Source organism: Carassius auratus, linkage group LG36F (assembly GCF_003368295.1).
Source record: "Carassius auratus strain Wakin linkage group LG36F, ASM336829v1, whole genome shotgun sequence".
Classification (NCBI taxonomy): domain Eukaryota; kingdom Metazoa; phylum Chordata; class Actinopteri; order Cypriniformes; family Cyprinidae; genus Carassius; species Carassius auratus.
Genome location: NC_039295.1, coordinates 88,295 through 111,516, shown reverse-complemented (window position 1 = coordinate 111,516; position 23,222 = coordinate 88,295). Strand labels below are relative to the sequence as shown.

The window sequence follows — 23,222 nt, the reverse complement described above, 5'->3', positions numbered from 1 at the left end:
CAGTATTTAACTGAGAACAAACATTAGTAAATCGAGTTGCGTGATTCATTTTTATATTTTCTACTCCGACAAATTTTGCATCTAAAAGGTCAGGCACAAAAATAACTGTCCATGTCTTTTCAGCGCTAATTCTTCACTGTGTGTCATTAGTAAAACCTCACGGTACTATTTGTAGCGACCCTTAGTTTTTTCCTCTAATATATTCAACATTTACTTTCTGTTGGTTTTTACATGTATGGTTGGCTGGTGATTTCCAGTGAATGTACTGTCATCTATTGTGTGTGTGTGTGTGTGTGTGTGTGTGTGTGTGCAGCACTGCTCTTAAGATGCTTCTCAGTTTACCAATGAACTGAGCTACGTATCTGATTTGGTTCACAAACTGCATGAATATGTTAGCATGAGTTCAGTTTGGGATGAATGCGTGTGTGAATTCATGTGTGTGTGTGTATGTGTGTGTGTGTGTTGTGTCTATAGAGTTATAGAGAAACTGCTTTGTCTTTACAGGGTTTAACAGGTCCAATCGGTCCCACTGGACCTGCGGGACCCAACGGTGAAAAGGTACTGAAGTGATCAGTGTATTATCAGTGTGTTAAGGAGTTGAATGTGTAATATTAATCTCTCCTCTGTGTGTCCCTCAGGGAGAGTCTGGACCTGCAGGACCGTCTGGAGCCGCTGGTACTCGTGGTGTTCCTGTGAGTCTCTAATTATATCAGTGTTCAGACGTCTGTGTTCACAGCAGTGCCATTGATCTACTTTCTATACTCTCCACATTGAAGTCAATATATTTTTGCAGTAATCTTCTATTGCTCAGACTTCATACCGACCTCTGAATTTACATCATACAGTTTTAATAAACCAGACATGATATGACACACACAAGATCTCTAATATATTTGTATATGTTTTATACTAATGTACTTCTAGGAAGAGAGTGTGACATGAGCAACCTCTATAATCTAAACACTGTTTTAGCTGATGTCATGGCATCATTATTGTACATAGTACAACTAGTATGATATAGTAAAGCTGAGAGGTTATGTTTTGGACAGGGTGACAGAGGAGAGACTGGTCCTCCTGGTCCTGCTGGTTTCGCTGGTCCTCCTGTAAGTACACCAATGACCATCTTAAAATCCTCACTTCATTTACACTCTCTCTGCCTAACAGTAAAATCTCAGATGCTCTTATACGCCACGCTCACACATTCTTACCGTCAAACTACTGGAATAGCTGTTTTTAATATGAAATCCACAAATAAAAACCTCTCTGACAGTGACACACTACAGCTTTATAAAGTCAACTCAGATTTGGTGCAGTCAAAGTCCCTCTAAAGAGGGGATGATCAGACTCGATCCTGCAGAGTTCAGCTTCACCCCTAATCAAACACACGTGGAGCTGCTCATCAAGGTCTTCCTGGGAATTCTGGAAACTTCCAGGCAGGAGTTATGAGGCAAGCTGGAGCTAAACTCTCCAGGACAGAGTTAGCTGAGCCCTGATCTAAAGCGTCTTCATTATCCTCAGTGGTGAAGTTGATTCAGGAGCTGGAGCTGTGGAAATGGTTGCTAATTCAGCTGTTTTAAATCATCACTGTGAACTGATTTTAGGACATATTTAAGGAAACGCTGTGGAGGAAGAAACAGAAAGGAGTTTTATAAAATTTCTAAATCAAGAACTAAAGTTCATTCAGTATTGAATTGTACATCAAACCTGAAATGAATAGATGTAACATTTGGAAAGTGATATTAAGGACAGATGAACTGCGTTTGCATCTTAATCAGTGATGTAAAAAGAGTATTGGAGCAGTAACAGTGATGAGCTGATTGTTCATTGATTGATCTGGGTGTGTTAGGGTGCAGATGGACAGCCTGGACTTAAGGGAGACCAGGGTGAAGGTGGACAGAAGGGTGATGCTGGTGCACCGGGCCCCCAGGGGTCTTCTGGAGCTCCAGGTCCTCAGGTAACATCAGCGCAATCAATTTGCGTTCCCGTCTCAAGAAAACATTTGCCCTGTATTTTTTCATGTTATGTATTCCTGGTGTGGTTATAGGGACCAACTGGTGTGTCTGGACCGAAAGGGGCTCGCGGTGCTCAAGGACCTCCTGTAAGTACTAACAAGTGACTATCCTTTGTAAATGTTGATCATGAAACTGAATGTTTATTTTTATTAATTTTGTAGGGTGCCACAGGTTTCCCTGGAGCCGCTGGTAGAGTTGGACCTCCTGGTCCCAATGTAAGTAAAGCAACGGACCTGTTCACTATGACAAAGACCTCACTTAAAGGGTCATGAACTGAGAAACCAAAATTCCCTTGACCTTTTGATAGAGGTCATTGTACTATAAAACATCCTGCTAGTTTAGAATTCAAAACTTTGTCATTAGTCTAAAAACCACTTACATTGTAGCCAGTCTGCCAAAATGGTACTCTATGATGTAATAGTGGTGGATAAGCTCCGCCCCATCTCTCTAGCCCCGCCCACCGATTCTACAGCACTGCCTGTATAGCCCAGGATAGAATAAGCCTATTACTTAAAAAAAATAATAATAATCAAAAAATATTTTTAAGTAAAAATCTTGATAACATTATAAGTGGACCTCAGAGAACAAAATATTTTGGTCAGCCAAAACCTCTAGGTTCATAAATAGACAACAAATTTCAGTTACACTCTATTTTGATAGTCCACTTTAGATGTTCTACTAATGTGCATTGGTTGATATGGTTCTCAGGGTAACCCGGGTCCAGCAGGTGCTGCTGGTCCTCCTGGTAAAGACGGTCCAAAGGGTGTGCGTGGTGACGGTGGTCCTCCTGGAAGACCAGGGGATGCTGGCCTGCGTGGGCCGGCTGGGACTCCTGGAGAGAAGGGAGATCCTGGAGAAGATGGGCCTCACGTATGTAGTTTTACAGGCTCTCATTTAGCTCGACATTCATCAGTGTGATTATACAGCATTAACAGCTCAACTCATAGTAAAGACAGGAGTACTCTGAGGTAGGCTGCAAAAATTTTACCAAACAAAAATGTTTTTCTTTTTCGAAATTGTTATTTAAAGTGTGATTTTTAAAACAAATGAACAATATATATAATTAGATAAAAATAATGCTGAGATAAGAAGAATAATAGTTTTGTTTTACAGAAAACATGGATTTTCATATGTTTACTTTCAATCAATCAATCAATCACCTTTATTTATATAGTGCTTTAAACAAAATACATTGCGCCAAAGCACTGAACAACATTCATTTGGAAAACAGTGTCTCAATAATGCAAAATGATAGTTAAAGGCAGTTCATCATTGAATTCATTGATGTCATATCTGTTCAGTTGAAATAGTGTCTGTTTTAATTTGCAATCAAGTCAACGATATCGCTGTAGATGAAGTGACCCCAACTAAGCAAGCCAGAGGCGACAGTGGCAATGAACCGAAACTCCATCGGTGACAGAATGGAGAAAAAAACCTTGGGAGAAACCAGGCTCAGTTGGGGGGCCAGTTCTCCTCTGACCAGACGAAACCAGTAGTTCAATTCCAGGCTGCAGCAAAGTCAGATTGTGCAGAAGAATCATCTGTTTCCTGTGGTCTTGTCCTGGTGCTCCTCTGAGACAAGGTCTTTACAGGGGATCTGTATCTGGGCTCTAGTTGTCCTGGTCTCCGCTGTCTTTCAGGGCAGTAGAGGTCCTTTCTAGGTGCTGATCCACCATCTGGTCTGGATACGTACTGGATCCGGGTGACTGCAGTGACCCTCTGATCTGGACACAGACTGGATCTGGTGGCCACGGTGACCTCGGAACAAGAGAGAAACAGACAAATATTAGCGTAGATGCCATTCTTCTAATGATGTAGAAAGTACGGTGTTATGTGAAGTGTTCCGGTTCCAGTTTACCTAATTAATGCAGCCTAAAAATCCTTTAACGGATTTGGATATTAAAAGCATATTAGTATGTTATGTGTATGCCAGGTTAAAGAGATGGGTCTTTAATCTAGATTTAAACTGCAAGAGTGTGTCTACCTCCCGAACAATGTTAGGTAGGTTATTCCAGAGTTTAGGCGCCAAATAGGAAAAGGATCTGCCGCCCGCAGTTGATTTTGATATTCTAGGTATTATCAAATTGCCTGAGTTTTGAGAACGTAGCGGACGTAGAGGAGTATAATGTAAAAGGAGCTCATTCAAATACTGAGGTGCTAAACCATTCAGGGTTTTATAAGTAATAAGCAATATTTTAAAATCTATACGATGTTTGATAGGGAGCCAGTGCAGTGTGGACAGGACCGGGCTAATATGGTCATACTTCCTGGTTCTAGTAAGAACTCTTGCTGCTGCATTTTGGACTAGCTGTAGTTTGTTTACCAAGCGTGCAGAACAACCACCCAATAAAGCATTACAGTAGTCTAACCTTGAAGTCATAAATGCATGGATTAACATTTCTGCATTTGACATTGAGAGCATAGGCCGTAATTTAGATATATTTTTGAGATGGAAAAATGCAGTTTTACAAATGCTAGAAACGTGGCTTTCTAAGGAAAGATTGCGATCAAGTAGCACACCTAGGTTCCTAACTGATGACGAAGAATTGACAGAGCAACCATCAAGTCTTAGACAGTGTTCTAGGTTATTACAAGTAGAGTTTTTAGGCCCTATGATTAACACCTCTGTTTTTTCTGAATTTAGCAGTAAGAAATTACTCGTCATCCAATTTTTTATATCGACTATGCATTCCATTAGTTTTTCAAATTGGTGTGTTTCACCGGGCTGCGAGGAAATATAGAGCTGCGTATCATCAGCATAACAGTGAAAGCTAACACCATGTTTCCTGATGATATCTCCCAAGGGTAACATATAAAGCGTGAAGAGTAGCGGCCCTAGAACTGAGCCTTGAGGTACTCCATACTGCACTTGTGATCGATATGATACATCTTCATTCACTGCTACGAACTGATGGCGGTCATATAAGTACGATTTAAACCATGCTAATGCACTTCCACTGATGCCAACAAAGTGTTCAAGTCTATGCAAAAGAATGTTGTGGTCAATTGTGTCAAACGCAGCACTAAGATCCAATAAAACTAATAGAGAGATACACCCACGATCAGATGATAAGAGCAGATCATTTGTAACTCTAAGGAGAGCAGTCTCAGTACTATGATACGGTCTAAATCCTGACTGGAAATCCTCACATATACCATTTTTCTCTAAGAAGGAATATAATTGTGAGGATACCACCTTTTCTAGTATCTTGGACAGAAAAGGGAGATTCGAGATTGGTCTATAATTAACTAGTTCTCTGGGGTCAAGTTGTGGCTTTTTTATGAGAGGCTTAATAACAGCCAGTTTGAAGGTTTTGGGGACATGTCCTAATAACAATGAGGAATTAATAATAGTCAGAAGAGGACCTATGACTTCTGGAAGCACCTCTTTTAGGAGCTTAGATGGAATAGGGTCTAATATACATGTTGTAAGTTTAGATGATTTAACAAGTTTATACAATTCTTCCTCTCCTATAGTAGAGAATGAGTGGAACTGTTCCTCAGGGGGTCTATAGTGCACTGTCTGATGCGAAACTGTAGCTGACGGCTGAATGGTTGCAATTTTATCTCTAATAGTATCGATTTTAGAAGTAAAGTAGTTCATAAAGTCATTACTGCTGTGGTGTTGGGAAATGTCAACACTTGTTGAGGCTTTATTTTTTGTTAATTTAGCCACTGTATTGAATAAATACCTGGGGTTATGTTTGTTTTCTTCTAAAAGAGAAGAAAAGTAATCAGATCTAGCAGTTTTTAATGCTTTTCGGTAGGATATGCTACTTTCCCGCCAAGCAATACGAAATACCTCTAGTTTTGTTTTCCTCCAGCTGCGCTCCATTTTTCGGGCTGCTCTCTTTAGGGTGCGAGTATGCTCATTATACCATGGTGTCAAACTGTTTTCCTTAACCTTTCTTAAGCGTAAAGGAGCAACTGTATTTAAAGTGCTAGAAAAGAGAGAGTCCATAGTTTCTGTTACATCATCAAGTTGTTCTGAGGTTTTGGATATGCTAAGTAATTCGGATACATCAGGAAGATAACTTAAAAAGCTGTCTTTTGTGGTAGAAGTGATGGTTATTCGATACTTGTAACAAGAAGTAGAATTTACAATTTTGGCTATATGAAGTTTACACAGAACTAAATAATGATCTGAGATATCATCACTTGGCTGAATAATTTCAACACTATCAACATCAATTCCATGTGACAGTATTAAATCTAGAGTATGATTTCGACAATGAGTAGGTCCTGAAACGTGTTGTCTAACACCAATAGAGTTCAGAATGTCTATAAATGCTGATCCCAATACATCTTTTTCATTATCGACATGGATATTAAAATCACCAACTATTAAGACTTTATCTGCAGCCAGAACTAACTCGGATGTAAAATCACCAAACTCTTTAATAAAGTCTGTATGGTGCCCTGGTGGCCTGTATACAGTAGCCAGTACAAACATAACAGGGGATTTATCATTAACATTGGTTTCTCTGGATAATGTTATATGAAGCACCATTACTTCAAACGAGTTATACTTGAAGCCTGCCCTCTGAGAAATCCTGAAAACGTTATTATAAATTGAAGCAACACCTCCCCCTTTGCCTTTTAGACGCGGCTCGTGTTTATAACAATAATCTTGGGGGGTGGACTCATTTAAAATAATGTAATCATCAGGTTTTAGCCAGGTTTCTGTCAAACAGAGCACATCTATATTATGATCAGTGATCATATTATTTACAAAAAGTGTTTTCGTAGAAATGGATCTGATATTCAATAAGCCAATCTTTATCATTTGTTTATCCATATTGCATTTGTTTTTTATTTGTTGAACCTCAATTAAATTGTTAACCTTAACTTGGTTTGGACGTTTTTTGTATTTTCTAGTTCGTGGAACAGACACAGTCTCTATAGTGTGATATCTAGGTGAAAGAGTCTCTATGTGCTGAGAATTAACTGACCTCTGTGACGGGAGGCAGCTAGCAGACGGTCGGTTTAGCCAGTCTGTCTGCTTCCTGACCTGGGCCCCAGTTAGTCAAGTATAAACACTAAGACTATTTGCCATATTTCTAGACAGAAGAGTGGCGCCACCCCAGGAGGGATGAAGACCATCTCTTTTAAACAGGTCAGGTCTGCCCCAAAAGCTCGTCCAATTGTCTATGAAACCTATGTTATTCTGTGGGCACCACTTAGACATCCAGCCATTGAGTGATGACAATCTGCTATGCATCTCGTCACCACGGTAAGCAGGGAGGGGACCAGAGCATATTACAGTGTCTGACATCGTGCTTGCAAGTTCACACACCTCTTTAAAGTTATTTTTAGTGATCTCCGACTGGCGAAGTCGAACATCATTAGCGCCGGCATGAATAACAATCTTACTGTATTTACGTTTAGCATTAGCCAGCACTTTTAAATTTGCCAAGATGTCAGGCGCTCTGGCTCCCGGTAAACATTTGACTATGGTGGCTGGTGTCTCTATATTCACGTTCCGTACAATAGAATCGCCAATAACTAGACCACTTTCATCAGGTTTCTCAGTGGGTGCATCACTGAGTGGGGAGAACCTGTTTAATGTTTTGATCGGAACAGAAGAGCGGTGTTTTGACCCACGACTACGCTGCCTCACCGTCACCCAGTTGCCCTGCTGCAGGGGCTCTGCTGGAACCGGACAATGTACAGGAATCCCTGAGCTAGACGCATCCAAAGCCGTATCTAGAGCCCTAACATTCTTACTGTCCTCAATTAAAGTTTGGATGCGTGTCTCTAATTCTGAAATCTTCTCTGTCAGCCTAACTGTTTCCCTGCATTTATCACATGTGAATCCCTCATCAGCGACAGAGATAGATAAACTGTACATGTGGCAAGAGGTGCAAATAACAATTGTAGGAGAAGCCATTACTCACCGTGCTTGATGAAATATTCTTACTGCGGTTGTTTGATGAACTTGTGGAAAACTGCAGCGTGAGAGAGGAGAGGAGAGGAGAAAAGAAAACGCTAATGATAAGTTAACTTTAAGGTAAACTCCACCCCAAAATGAAAATTCTGTCATTAATCACTTCCCCTCATGTTTTATTCTCATCCAAAATATCTTAAATTGTGTTCCGAAGATGAACAAAGTTTTTACAGGTTTGAAACAACATGGGGGTAAGTGATTAATGACAAAAAGATCCTTTTGGAGTGGAGTATCCTTTAACATTTCTTTAGAGGGAAATATTATTTTTCCTGTTTATGCCCAAAATAGGATGAGCACTGGCAGTGATTGAGCAGCATTTACTACTGATGCCGTGCATGTATTCATTTAATAAAAAACTGCAAATATTGCAATTTAAAAAATCGCATTAAGCCAAACTGCAACTTCGGTTGAATTTTGATAAATCATTTAGCCTAAACTCTGAGTGTTACTATGAGAATTTAAATGCGAAGTCCAGACTCATTTTTTATGATGTGTCATATTTCCAAAAAAATTTAAGTTCTATTGTCATTGTGGCTTTCACTCCTGTCCTGTCCCAGGGTCCGGATGGGCCTGCAGGTCCTCAGGGTCTGGCTGGTCAGCGTGGGATTGTTGGACTTCCAGGACAACGTGGTGAAAGAGGTTTCCCTGGCCTGCCTGGACCCTCTGTGAGTCCCAGATAAACATGCTGACATTTAGGATTGTAATGATGACAGGGACAGGAGACAGAAAAAACATTCTTTAAGCTTTTTTATCAGATTTTCCTTTAAGGTGAACTCTGTTTAGTTCTACTCTGCCAGCTTTTCAGTTGCCAAGTGAATATGACAATTAGATAAAAGCATGAGAATGTTTTTCCATGTTTGAGGATCAACTGCCCTTGCCAATGAAACACATAGCTGTTCATGTTAAAGAGTTTTATCCAGGCGAGTGCAGAGATATTTCAGGTGTTTCACTTTCTGCTGATGAATCCCCATCACAGGGTGAGCCTGGTAAACAAGGAGCTGCTGGAGGACCTGGAGACCGTGGACCCCCTGGACCTGTGGGAGCGCCGGGTCTGACCGGACCTGCTGGGGAACCTGGGAGAGAGGTACGTCACAGATCCAGCGCATCCCTTAAAACAACCCGCTCAAACCAAGCAATACATGCAGACTGCACTGAACAGGTTGCACCTTAATGATGTTTCATTCATTACATTCTGCACAGATCCAAAGGTGTGAATTTTGCTCAAACCATCAATACTATTGATGCCTCAACCCTTACTGATTTGAAGTACAACAATCTAATAATTCCTAGATTTATTTTCATAATTGTGACTCATGACCACATGAAGGCACCAGAGCAGCAGGCAAGCTTGGAATATAGAAAAGTTTACATTCAGCGGATGGAAATATTAAACTAATTTTGTCAGGAGAAAAGCTGATCTGAGCAGTGATGTGTAAGTTATGTGATTACATCCCACCCACATCCGTAGAGGAGACGAAAGGAGAGGAGAGAGAGGAGAGGAGTGGAGAGGAGATGACAGGAGAGGAGACAAGAGGATAGGAGAGACAAGAGAGGGGACGGGAGTGGAGAGGAGAGGATAGAGAGAAGACAAGTGGAGAGGAGAGGAGAGGGTGGGAAAGGAGAGGAGAGAGAGGAGACAAGTGAAATGGATGAGATTAGGGGAGGGGAAAGGAGAGGAGAGGAGTGGAGTGGAGACGAGGGGAGATTAGGGGATAGGAGAGAATACAAGTGGAGAGGAGAGTGAGAAGACAAGTGGAGTAGAGTGGAGACGAGAGGAGAGGATAGGATAGAGAAGACACGTGGAGTGGAGAGGAGAGGAGGAGGTGGGAAAGGAGAGGAGAGAGAGGAGACAAGTGAAATGGAGAGGAGAGGAGGGGAGGGGATAGGAGAGAGAAGAGAGGGGAGGGGAGAGGAGAGAGAGAAGACAAGTGGAGTGGAGAGGAGAGGAGTGGAATGGAGAGGAGATGAGTGGTAAGGAGGGGAGCGCAGAGGAGATTAGGGAAGAGGAGAGGATATGAGTTGAGAGAAGAGAAGGGGAGAGAAGAGGAGAGGGGACGGGAGAGGAGAGGAGAGGAGGGCAAATGTAGAAACAAAGAAATGTTAACAGGGTTAAGTATTAACATGGTTAGGGTGCAAATGGCAATGTGGATGACAGAGCGTAATGAATGATTGAACATTTCATATGGACTTACTGCAACTTAAAAACACTGCTTTCACACACATACTGGTTAAGCAATGTGATTTCGTTTTGTAAATCTGAAGAAAAAAATTTAACACACAAGCATTATTTTTTGGGGGGAGGAAATATAAGGTTATTTTCCAGAGGCTTTTACCATATACCTAATTGAACAAGCTCAGGGTTATAGGACTGGTTTTGAACTGAGAAAACCAAACCAATACAAACCAGTTTTACTGTTTGCCAAAAATGTTTTGAAAAACATTGCAATAATAAGAAATGGATATTAGATGCTTTCCTTGTACACAGTTGCTTGTTGTCTTGAAGCTGAAATTAATAAATACATGCATATATGCTGTGCATACATAAAGAGCTCACATCAAGTTTAATAGTATCATTTATTTTGCAGGGCAATCCTGGATCTGATGGTCCTCCTGGCCGAGATGGTTCTGCAGGAATAAAGGTAAGCATCAAAGATGATAGTGTATATCCCTCCACAGACGTGCTGTGGTCACTGCTGTATCTGCATCACTGCGTGTATTGTTGTCAGGGTGACCGTGGAGACACTGGACCCACGGGTGCTCCTGGTGCTCCGGGTGGAACTGGTGCTCCTGGTCCGGTCGGACCCACCGGCAAACAGGGAGACCGAGGAGAGGCTGTGAGTACAGATTCAAACAACACTTAAAGTGTAACATTGTGTTATTTATTATTTGTGGTACTGAACAGTATTTTTGAAGGGATTTTAACAAAAAATAGTCTCCATGTGAATTGAATGAAAGCTCAGTAAATACACTTGATTAAACCAGTTAACAAACAACCTGGAATATTTGTCAACTATTTTTGTACTAGTTTCATGATGAAAAGTCTATTCAGTATCAATACTCATGCCATTCCTATCAACAGGGTGGGATGTATGTGAGTGACATTAATGCACTACAAAACTATAAAAACTTCAATCAAAACTGTTGAGACAGTCCAAGCTTTCTCAGTTGAATTTCCCTTAAATGTGTTGCATCTGGAAAGTGGTATAGCTGGATGGGATTGCGTCTCGAAGCTGCCGTTAATACACATTTAAAGCATGGAAAGCATTGGCCATTCCAAAAATACACTACTGGAATTCAAATTTAGAGTAGATGATTTTAAGCCAAAAGATTCTACATAGAACACTCTTGACACACTCATTACTTTTAACTGTAGGGACCCAAAGGACCTGCTGGATCTCTGGGGCCTGCTGGAGCTCGAGGAATGCCTGTGAGTGCTTGACTCGATTCTGCTTTTAATGGTCAATGTGTCAGTTCATACACAACAACTGGATGTAGACTTCTAGAGTTAATGTAGAGTTCCAATGCTCATGTCCATTAATCACAGGGTCCACAAGGCCCGCGCGGAGATAAGGGTGAGGCTGGGGATTCGGGCGAGAGAGGACAGAAGGGACACAGAGGATTCACTGGTCTTCAAGGTCTGCCTGGGCCTCCTGTAAGTAGCTGTTTCTTTGCTAAAGCATTATATATGCAGATACTGAGGTTAGATGTGCTAACACACAAACACTGTTACACTCCACACACAGGGCCAACCTGGAGACCAAGGAGCTTCTGGACCTGCTGGACCCGGTGGAGCAAGAGTATGTAGCCAGGAGCATTATTACTGCCTCTGTAGCTATATTAGCATTTAGCTCCAACCTTAATCAAACACAAGGCCCTCGTTTCTACAATTTGATCTTAGAGTGTGTGTTAGGGGTGTGCCAGAAGCTGAATACCTTATTCAGAAAGGCACGGTTAATGGCTTCAAAAACTAATAACGGATAACGAAAAATTCTGCCCGAATATTCGGCTGAGGCTGCAGCACAGTGTGGTGTTTGCTAGATAACAGGTGATCCAGGGGAACAGCGCAATATTTTACACAGACCTCCTAAAGCAATTATAATTGTGTGAAGTGAATGAATGTAAACTTTATGAATGAAAAGTGCATATCAAACACCGCATTGCTGTTGCCTCTCCGTGCATCTCTCAGAAATCAGTGCTTGGCAAGAGTAATATCAACTAAAATAATACACCATACATGTTCTACTATTTGTGTATATTTAAAAGGCAATGATTTAAACCTTATAGGCTAGGAAATGATACATGAATAACCACTGCGTGATCATCAAACAGCCGCGTTGCCGTCTCTGCGTGTCTCTCAAAAACTAATCTCTCTGTCAAAAGTAGACTAATAATCAGCTTAGATACAGATATATTTTCTACTAGGCATACATGTTTGCTTCTTTATCTTTTGCTGGTTTGTGTGGCACACGCACATTTGTTTAGTGAAGTTCAAAAAAGTCTTAAGACTGCTTAAAGATTTATGCGTAATGAAAAAGTGCACCTTGAATTAATTCAGTCGTGTTCAGACAATTACTAAACATTTGTCGTGAAAGCTCTATTTGTGTGATCAATTTATTTTTAGAGATTAATTTTATACTTTAGAACACTGAATAGGACAAATAGTCGAAGCACAAAGATTTTTCCATACTCTGTTCTCATTTTTTCCATACTTTTCTAGACCTGAAAATTACTTAGTTTTTAGTTTTTAGTTTTTAAACTGTGCAGGAACCAGTGAGCCAAAGGAAATCATGTTGATTTACATAAACCTCTAATATTACAATGCAACAGCAAGTGTGTAAAGTAAATGAGTGTAAATTTTATAAATGAAATAAGCGCAAATGAAATAGCAGTGTTGCACTTGCCTTTTTCCATGCATTTCCTAGAAATTACTTAAATCGATTTTCATATTTCTAAACTGCATAGGAACCTGTTTTAATTAGAAGGTATTTAAATATTCATGGATCACAAAGGTCCCCAAAATGGGACTCAAACTTGCGCTCAAAACTTTGTCTATACAAGGGTATCAGCTTCGACTGTTAGAAGATATTTAAATAAATACCACTTATAAGTCTCTAAAACCATAACGGTCTTAGCAATTATAAATTCCGGTTCCGGTTTTATCCAAAAAATAATTTTGGGATTGTTACAGATACAAATACTGACTTCACTGCACACCCCTAGTGTGTGTACACTGAAAGCCACCATCAGGGTTTAACCAAATATACACACTTTTCCTTGTGGGATTGTAGAATGGAACATTTTATAAATGAGGCCCAAAAATGGTGTGTAAGAGAAGGTTGGAACTTAACTCTGGAGGCCTTAAAGTCTTGGATCATGCAAACAGGTGAATGCTCTGCTGAGACTCGGACTTCTGTCTCTTCCCAGGGACCCCCAGGCCCCGTTGGTCCAGCTGGAAAAGATGGATCCAATGGTTTGCCTGGACCCATTGGACCCCCTGGACCTCGCGGCCGTTCTGGAGAGACTGGCCCAGCTGTGAGTAGCACACTTCACATTTTCTATACTCCCTAGTTAAACAGTTAGCAGAGACTCCACGGGCTGGAATGGGCATCAGATGAAGGATATTTTCTAAATGTAAACTTCTGGGGGCAATGTTCCCTCTCATGCTGTGAACGCACAGAATTAACAATATGCCACACATATGCAGAAATGAGTTGGGAAAGCCTTTGATTGAATTATAGTAAATGCGATAGAGTTGATGTTGCTGTAGAACCGGTGAATGTGGTCAATAGGTTTCATAGAAAGAGAATGATGTTTGCCAAATCAGTCGCTGTAGAAATCCAATACTCAAATGGTTGCTGACGAAATAGCTCAACACAAGACCCAACGCAAACAAAATTAACTGTTCAGCTTGAGTTTTTTTCAAAAAATGATTTTTTTTTAGAATTTCTTGGTAAGACTGTAAAAAATGTTTTGTCTGGTAATCTAAAACGTGCATCATTTAGTTACATCATGGGTAAAATTAAATATAAATAGCATATTAAGGCTAACAGTTAAAGGTATGGTACAAAAAATTTTTTTGCTCAGGTGGCCAAAATGTGCACCCAATAGAGAAAATTTTGCTCAGCAAAAAAAAAAAAATTAGAGGCAACATTGGTTGGGGATACTGTAGGACCAGGGCTGGGAGATGCTGGTCTTAAACATTCTGATAGCCATGTGTTGAACATTAGATGTGTTCATACACTGCTTCTTCTCAGGGCCCCCCAGGAAACCCTGGTCCCCCTGGTCTCCCTGGCCCACCGGGGCCCGGCATCGATCTGTCTGCTTTCGCTGGTCTGTCTCATCCTGAGAAGGGTCCGGAATCCCTGCAATACATGAGGGCAGACCAAGCCGCCGAAGGTAATGTCCAGAACGATGCAGAGGTGGACGCCAGTCTGAAGTCTCTCAACAATCAGATGGAGAACATCCGCAGTCCTGACGGCTCCAAGAAGAGCCCGGCCCGCACCTGCAGGGACCTGAAGCTCTGCCACCCCGACTGGAAGAGCGGTGAGTTTCCTGTCTTCATGAAGCACAGGGAACATGTTCGGGAATAACGTGCCGTCTCTCCGCAGGTGAATACTGGATTGATCCTAACCAGGGCTGCACTGTTGATGCTATGAAGGTCTTCTGCAACATGGAGACTGGCGAGACCTGCGTTTATCCAAAACCTGCCAATATCCCACGCAAGAGCTGGTGGACTTCCAAAGGTTCGGAGCGTAAACACGTTTGGTTTGGAGAAGCCATGAATGGTGGATTCCATGTGAGTCTTCCTCTTCCTGGTCCTGCTGAGCCTTGAACTGGATTCAGGTCAATTCATAAAGATTATTCAGGATTAGATCATCTCTGTCTAATGTGCTTTCTTCTGTTTTCCCTCCACAGTTTGGCTATGGAGACGACAACCTGGCACCTAACACAGCAAGCATTCAGATGACTTTCCTGAGACTGCTTTCCACAGAAGCCTCACAGAACCTGACCTACCACTGCAAGAACAGCGTGGCCTACATGGACGAGTCCACCGGAGACCTGAAGAGAGCTCTGCTGCTGCAGGGGTCCAATGATGTGCAGATCAGAGCCGAGGGCAACAGCCGCTTCACATACACTGTTCTGGAGGATGGCTGCAAGGTGAGGAAACACTTCTGACCAGGCCTAGGGAGCAAAAATTTAATAATAATAATAATAATAATGGATGTATGGAAGTGAATGTAACCCTAATAGTTTCGCTGGAGCAAAATAATACAAAGGGCCTGTTTACACCTGGTGTTTTAATCCATCCTTTCTTTTGAGGAGAGGTTAGATCTTTCGATGTAATGTTGTGAGATAAGCTCACGCAATTTACATTAGAGCTGAACAATGCAAATAGATATATATTTTTTAATGTTTATGGCATGGATAAATATATTTTTCCAGAATTTCTTTCATGAAACATACTCTTTCCCTTTTTGTTTTGTTAATTTGTTAATTATTTAACTGAAACATATTTTGTGTAGGTCTATTTTTTTCCCTATGTCATTTTATTCTGTTATTTTTTCCCTCTCATTCTGTTCATGTACATGTAAAACTAAACCACTAAAAAGAAAAAAAAAATATTAAAGAATGATGTACATTTATCAGTAGTAATTTAATGTAAATCTAATTTAACATTCTAATTTTGTGAGTTAATGGATGGGAAATGAACATCTCAGAATGAGCTCAGTCAGCGGAGAGCAGGCAAGCTTTAGTTCCCTGCTGCACTCAATAACGCTAATGGGAGAACATTCTTTGTACGACCGGTTGTGAAGCATGTGTGTCAAGCACGCCAAGAAATGGCTTAAATAACCTCGGCAGGTGACGTCACTGATAACGTGCACTTGCAGGTTATAAATAGACGTGAAACAGAAACATCCTCAGGTTTCTTTGTCTTCAGAGACCACATTGTTGTGTTTATGTGTTTATGTGTGTGTGTGTGTGTGTCACGCTGATGAAAGTATTAGTTTTAAAAAAAAAAAAGAAAAAAGAAAATTCTAACTATTATTGCTGATTCTATAAGAGATGCGTGCCTCGCTCTCCATGGCCGATCTCTGAAGAGAAATCGCATGTTTATTGTTTGAAAATCTTCCTATCCGCGCTAGGCTCTTTGCTCTCACGAGGAACGAGCCGCTTCCCTGCTCATTAAGATCACGCTCCGATCTTGAAGATCTGACGGTTCTCGTGCCCACCTCCGAAGCATGCCCAGGCACTTCTTCGGATTGGGCAGAGGCTGCTGTAGCTCTAGCTCCTGTTGAAATGGACACTGAGAGTGCTCTCTCCTAGCGCTCCTCTCGCGATTATAAGCACATGAGGAGTTACTAGGTGATGACTCGTGCAGTAACCAGATTAAAGCCTTAAAATTAGATTTTGTACATTATGATTTCATAGGTGAGAGAGATGCTAGCTGCTATCTCTCCCCTATTGGAGCAACATAATTTAAATAAAAATATAAATTAAAAATATAAATTAAAAAATGATAATGAGATGATGATGAATATATATATATATATATATATATATATATATATATATATATATATATTAATATGTTTCTCACTCACTGTGCTCAAGTGTCAGGGCTGTCAAGAAATAAATAAATAAATAAATAAACAGTCCCGACCCGATCCAGCTCCTCTGGGGTAGGAGGTTCAAAGAGAGAGTGTGGTGTGTTGTTCGCCCCCCGCATAAGACAGGGGAGCAGCTTGTTACACTTGGCAGCCGCCGATGGAGCTGGACAAAAGTAAAGTCATCACGATCAAATCAAGGGCCTTAAGCTGTATGCAGGACAAAGGGTGTGTCCCTTATAATGCTCTTCCCTGGCACCCTTAGGGGATCACTGAACAACTTCCAACACCACCGGTGTTTCGGGGGGCAGTGGTCTCCAGTGAAATGATACATGCTCTGTTGGATTCCTGCTACGTTTCAGGACACCAGACATCTACCCCCCCCCCCCCACCCCCCACAACAAACAAAGTGTCACAATTAGTGCCCCTTTTGGAGAAGCTGGCAGTGTGGAAGCTACTGCCAAATATCTCCCCATGAGTCGAAAGAACTGTAGGGAAGGGCTACAGTATTCAGTTTACACATCATCTTCTGTGTTTCAACAGCGTGGTCTCCACCTCTGTGAAACCGGCATGTGCATATCTGTTGACACAGGAATCACAGACTCTGCTGGTCAAAGGGGCCATAGAATGTGTTCCCCTGCCAGACAGAGAGTCAGGCTATTACAGTCTGTATTTCTTGATTCCCAAGAAAGACGGGGGGCTGCGTCCAATCATAGATCTAATGGATGTGTATTTTCATTTTGAAATATTGCCACAACTCAGGAGGTTCCTGAGGTTCGCTTTTGGGGGCGAAGCTTACCAGTATCATGTTCTTCCATTCGGCCTAGCTTTGTTATCCCGCACTTACACGAAATTCATGGATGCAGCTCCTCTACGACTCCAGGACATCCACATTTAAAATGTATATAAACGACTGGCTGAATCTGACCCAGTTTCAAGAGCTTGCGCTTCGACATCAGCATGTCGTCCTAGCTCATCTCGAATCTCTGGGGTTGAGACTCAACCCCAAGAAAAGCGTTCTCTCTCCAGCTCAGAGGACAACGTATTTGGGTGTGGTATGGGATTCGATCACAATGCAGCTACAGCTGTCTCCTGCATGCGTTAAATCCATTCTAAACACCCTAAAGAACATCAAGCTAGGCCAGAAATTCACTGTTCAGGTCTCATGGCAGCTGCATCCACGGTGATACCTTTGGGCATCCTGTACATGAGATCATTTCAGTTGTGGCTCAGAGCCAGGGGATTTCATCCAAGGGCCAATCCCCAGTGGCAAATAAGGGTTACGCACCAGGGGCTTCGTACCCTATCTATGTGGTTCAGAGTTTGGGTCCCACTCTAGGTCCTTGTTGTCATTGCAAGATGCTAATGACAGACGCTTCCCTCATGGGCTGGGGAGCGGCCTTAGTTGGCTGTCCAGCCCAAGGGATCTGGAGAGGTCATCTTCTCGAATTGGCACATCAATTGCCTCGAAATGAACACTGTATTCCTGGCCCTGAAATACTTCCTCCAGCAGTTGAGAGGCTACCATGTCCTAGTGCGGATGGACAACACATCTGTAGTCTCTTACATAAATCGCCAGGGCGGACTGCAGTCGCGCTGCTCGAACGAGTTGGCGCACCAGGTTCTGCTTTGGGCACAGGACAAGTTCCTGTCCCTTAGGGCGATTTACATTCCTGGGCATATGAATGTGGGAGCAGGCTTGCTGTCCAAACTCCCCCCCTAAGTAGTCAAATCTGGGAGAGATTTCAAGTAGCAGAAGTGGACCTCTGTGCTTCACAGGAGATGGCACAATGTCCCCTCTACATCTCTCTGACTCATCCAGCTCCCCTGGGTCTGGACACTACGGCCCATGCGTCTTTATGTCTTTCCTCCGATTGCTCTGCTCCCGGGAGTCCTGGCCAAGGTCCGTCAACGGGGGTCTTGCCTCTTACTGATAGCGCCCTGTTGGCCGACCGGAGTTTGGTTCTCAGATCTAATATCCCTCCTCGATGGCTCGCCATGGGCAATTCCAGTCAGGAGAGATCTTCTCTCAGGCACAGGGGACAGTACTTCATCCCCGGCCTAAGCTCTGGAACCTTCACGTCTGGCCCCTGAGGGGGACCAACTAGAGATGCTGGCCTTCCAGCCACAGTAATAGAGACTATTCTAAGTGCTAGGACTCCCTCCACTAGAAGAACTTATGCCCTCATAAGGAGTGTTTTTCAGGGCTGGTGCATGACACACCATGCAGACCCAGCTCACTACCAAATTGTTTCAGTACTGGAGTTCCTGCAAGAGAAATTGTCCTCAGGCACATGCCCTAGTACTCTTAGAACTTAAATGGCCGCTAGTTTCGCTTGCCATGTTTTGATTGACTGGGTTTCTGTGGGGAAGCACCCTCTAGTCGCCCGCTTCATTCATGGGGCTCAGAGGCACCCACTAGAGCTACGGGCCCTTCAGGGGATTTAGCCGTAGTGCTCGAGGGGTTGGCACCCCTTTTGAACCATTAGAATCAGCGCCTTCCAGGCTTCTGACTCTAAATATGTTTTTTTTTTTTTTATGGCCATTACCTCTCTAAGGAGTATTCGGATTTACAGGCTTTGTCAGTCCTGTCATCCTGTTCCAATTTTGCCCCTGGACGAGTCAAAGCTATTTTGCATCCTCACCCTAATTATCTTCTGAATGTTCCTAACTGTATCCAGTACATGCTCTTCAGACTTGCGTCCACCGCACTAGCCAGTGGCGTAAGTCAGAGCAGCTTTTCATGTGCCATGGGGGCCTCAACCAGGGGGAGGGGGGTTGCAGCGGCTGCCTCCAGGCAAGAAGTTTCACATTGGGTGAGGGATGCTCCTGCTCAAGTGTGTGATGCGGCAGGTTGGTCCTCTCCGCACACATTTGTCAGGTTCTATAGTTTGGATGTTCATACTACTCATTTTCAAAGACTTCTGTCCTCCGCCATGTACAATACTGGAGCGGGAAAGACTTCACTTTGTCCAGTATGTGCTCTCCAGATTTACTTCCACCGCATTAGCCAGTGGCGTAAGTCAGAGCAGCTTTTCATATGCCATGGGGGCCGCAGTCACAGGTGCGGCTGCCACCAGGCAAACAGTTTTACATTGGGTGAAGGTTGCTATTGCCCTAGCCTACGAGGCGCGTGGTCAAACTTCGTCTCTAGGAGTTAGTGCCCATTCAACCAGTGAGGTTGCATCTTCAAAGGCTTGATGCGGCAGGTTGGTCCTCTCCGCACACATTTGTCAGATTCTATACACTTCTATACACTTCGGACACTTACAGTGCGGCGGCGTTGGTATTCTCATTCCCATTAGCGCTATTGAGCGCAGCATCGAGAGTAGGGAACGTTAGGGTTACTTGACTGTAACCCTGTTCCCTGAAAAAGTGGGAACGAGATGCTGCACCTCAATGCCGCACTGTCAACATGTCCGGACGTCTCTTCAGACAAAGGGGTAACCTGAGGATGTTTCCGTTTCACGTCTATTTATAACCTGCAGGTGCACGTTATCAGTGACGTCACCTGCCGAGGTTATTTAAGCCAATTCTTGGCGTGTTTGACACACATGCTTCACAACCGGTCGAACAAAGAATGTTCTCCCATTAGCGTTATTGAGGGCAGCATCTTGTTCCCGCTTTTTCAGGGAACAGGGTTACAGTCAAGTAACCCGAGATGTTTTCTGTGTTTTAAAAAATACCTCTGGATTTGGTATAAAGTGGACAAGCTCAAAACATTTTAAACCTGTTCACACCTGTATTTAGCATCATCCTCTTGTGATCTGATCAATGAAATCTCAGCATAATACCAGGTGTAAACAGGGTCAAAGAGAACAAGTTGACAACTGCATACAGTATAGTATAGTGTAGTATAGTATAGTATAGTATAACAACAACAGTACAGTGTGGCTAACAAACACTTTCTACAAATGTGCTGCTCACGTTTACACACAAAAACAATAGAGAAGCAGATCTGTAGTGAGCAAAACATGTTCTGTGTGAACAGGTTCCTCACAGCTGAGTTTTTGTCTCTACAGAAACACACAGGACAATGGAGCAAGACTGTCATCGAGTACAAATCCCAGAAGACTTCTCGCCTGCCCATTGTGGACATCGCACCGATGGATATTGGAGGAGCTCATCAGGAGTTTGGAGTGGACCTGGGTGCCGTCTGTTTCTTGTAAAGACAGAGGAACAGATGAAACCGGGACACGAGAGCGAGAAACAGAGAAAGACAATAAACTAAAGAACTTGACATTTTTAAGTGGGTCATCTTTATGACAAGAAAAGTAGTGCTTCCGAAAGTATTTTAGGATATGCACTGATAGGCACCAGCAGTACTCCTCTGTGACTGACCCTGACCCTCGGCACTCTGGGAACATCTCACAATCCAACACAACGCTACATGAGAGAGAAGCCAGAGAAAAGACAGGAGCAGAAGTGTGTCTTGGTTTTATTTATTTATTGTTAAGGTGATATTTCCCCTGTGCATTTGAACCCAGAGTGAGTCCCACACTAAGTATTTTATCATTTTCTTCTATAATTATGGGACTCACAAGTTCTACAAAAGCCTGAACTTTGACAATCACATGCAAGTGTTCGTCTTTCTTATCACTACAGTGTATGTAAATTACTGTGCATTAAAACATAATCAATGGTGCTAATCTTATAAAACATTCTGCATTTTTTCCAGTGTCCAGATATATCATAGACATCTAATTGTTTGTGTTTTTGTGATCCTGCATTAAAGCTAGGTTTTTTCCTTGTTCCCCACAGTCCTGTTATGTCACGCTATTCAATGTTCTCTTAACACAGACCTTCCACATATGTGGTCTGTCACCCAGTTTTGAGTTTCTTCTTCTAAGCTACCTCACGCTGTAAAAAAAAAAATCACAGAAAAAGACAAGTCTTGCTAATTTGTAAAGTTAAGCCAGACTGTGCTCTGGTCAGAATTGAAAAGATAAATATAGTTATTTTCCCTGCTTTATGCTACCCTTTATAAATGACTTTATTGAATGAAATGCTAAAATTACCTTCCACTGTCTTGCATCCTGTCCTCTGAAAACCTATGTATGTGATCGTGGAAAAGTGAAGAGCTGTCGTTTTATTGTTTTTATTTTCTTATGTTTTTAATGAATGCAAATGTAAAAAATGTACAACCTAGAGATTGCTTTTATCCGGTTTCCTTCTTTTGTTTTAGTTTTAGATGCACTCTTAGACACAGAGAAGAGCTCAAAGAGTAAGAGCTTGCTTTTTTTTGTGTTGCTTTTTACTTTTTTGCTAAAATAAAAGGATAGTACATCTTTGTTCTTTTATATAGTCTTCGGGTTTTAGAAGTGGGTTGATTTATTTTGTCTGTTTTGGAAAATAAAGAAAAACTATAGCATCACAGCTTAAGTAAAATAGTTAATTTTGACGGTCCTTAATATTTCAGATAATACATCTGTGTACACATAATACATTGTACAGTAGTGCAGTCTGGTTAGTGTTTTTGTGTTTCATACATTTCTACATTTGCGCTCTGTTTTTCTATGATTTTTACCGTACAAATAGCACATAGATTCATTTGTATTAAATAAATAATGTTGGTATATCTTTGGTTGTTCTTATGATTATGATTGTACAGCCTTGTGAGGATATCAGAGTGACGAAGTAGCATCACAGATAACACACTGAGTTATGATGTACAGAAGAAGCAGAAAGAGAAGACATAATGATCATTGTTCAGACTGAAGCAAACAGCCACACTTATAATCTCTTGTGTTCTCTAGATGAATATTCATCCATTCATTACGAGGACACAACAGAAGTCTGTTTTCTGATATGCTGCTGAGACGCTGTTTGTCAGATCTGGATCTTCTTCCTTGAGTCTTCACCTCAGTCATCTTCATTGTGCTCCACAAGCAATCTCTGAGGTCATATGGTCAGCTAAAAAGACATCAAATCCCTTTGTTATTCAAAGATGGTGTACAGTACAAACCCTGATGTGTGAAGATGAGACGTTCTCCTCAGAGCAGCCTTCACACAGCACATGATCAGAGTACAGCTCTCTCCACCAAACTCTAGCATCTGAACATCACCCTGAGAAGATCTGGACGTCCTAAAGTGTGTTTGTCCACCGCTGTTGTGGACAATCTACTGGAAGTGCACTTTATGGAAGAGCAGCAGATTTCTAAAAAGATTTCTCAAAGCGCTGAGAAGCTGGATGTTTTTATCACTGAAAGCAGAGTACAAGGTCTTCATGGTGTTACGATGTCAGGTCACAGAACATTTTCAGCATACACCTTGATATAAAACATACCACTTTTCTCAATGGTGTATACACACACACACTTTTCCCAATACTTGTTACATTTCTCCTCAAATAAATGTGAGTCTATCCATACAGTACATGATCTGGTTATATTTCATGGTGGCAGCAGATTTTAGTCATGACTGTTGGCATAAGGCATGTTTAAACAGTAAATATTCTGCTGGATGAATCTGTTAATAGATGCTCTTGAGCACTAACACCAGACACATGTGTGTGTTTAGAAAAGAGCTTGTTAGAGCTATTGTTTGGTTCAGTGTGACACTGAGAGACTTGTCTAACAATGTGCGTATAGTTCCCAAAATTAACATAAGAGATGATGAACAGGTCTGACTCCAGCCCAAAGGAAGCTATGTTTTTTG

At 42.0% G+C, this 23,222-nt stretch overlaps 1 protein-coding gene across 2 annotated transcripts in view; it reads left to right on the top strand.

The window, feature by feature from the left end:
• Positions 1–22,143, top strand: part of col2a1b (collagen, type II, alpha 1b) — a 53,702-nt gene extending 31,559 nt beyond the window's left edge. For both annotated transcript variants that reach the window (XM_026240728.1, XM_026240727.1), the window contains 19 exons: positions 505–558; positions 639–692; positions 1,050–1,103; positions 1,847–1,954; positions 2,045–2,098; positions 2,174–2,227; positions 2,721–2,882; positions 8,517–8,624; positions 8,936–9,043; positions 10,545–10,598; positions 10,686–10,793; positions 11,333–11,386; positions 11,504–11,611; positions 11,703–11,756; positions 13,384–13,491; positions 14,214–14,502; positions 14,568–14,755; positions 14,875–15,117; positions 20,588–22,143. In XM_026240728.1, the coding sequence (XP_026096513.1) occupies positions 505–558; positions 639–692; positions 1,050–1,103; positions 1,847–1,954; positions 2,045–2,098; positions 2,174–2,227; positions 2,721–2,882; positions 8,517–8,624; positions 8,936–9,043; positions 10,545–10,598; positions 10,686–10,793; positions 11,333–11,386; positions 11,504–11,611; positions 11,703–11,756; positions 13,384–13,491; positions 14,214–14,502; positions 14,568–14,755; positions 14,875–15,117; positions 20,588–20,734 (2,109 nt within the window). In that variant the 3' untranslated portion in view covers positions 20,735–22,143. The remainder of the gene's footprint in view (positions 1–504; positions 559–638; positions 693–1,049; positions 1,104–1,846; positions 1,955–2,044; positions 2,099–2,173; positions 2,228–2,720; positions 2,883–8,516; positions 8,625–8,935; positions 9,044–10,544; positions 10,599–10,685; positions 10,794–11,332; positions 11,387–11,503; positions 11,612–11,702; positions 11,757–13,383; positions 13,492–14,213; positions 14,503–14,567; positions 14,756–14,874; positions 15,118–20,587) is intronic.
• Positions 22,144–23,222: the final 1,079 nt, after the last annotated feature.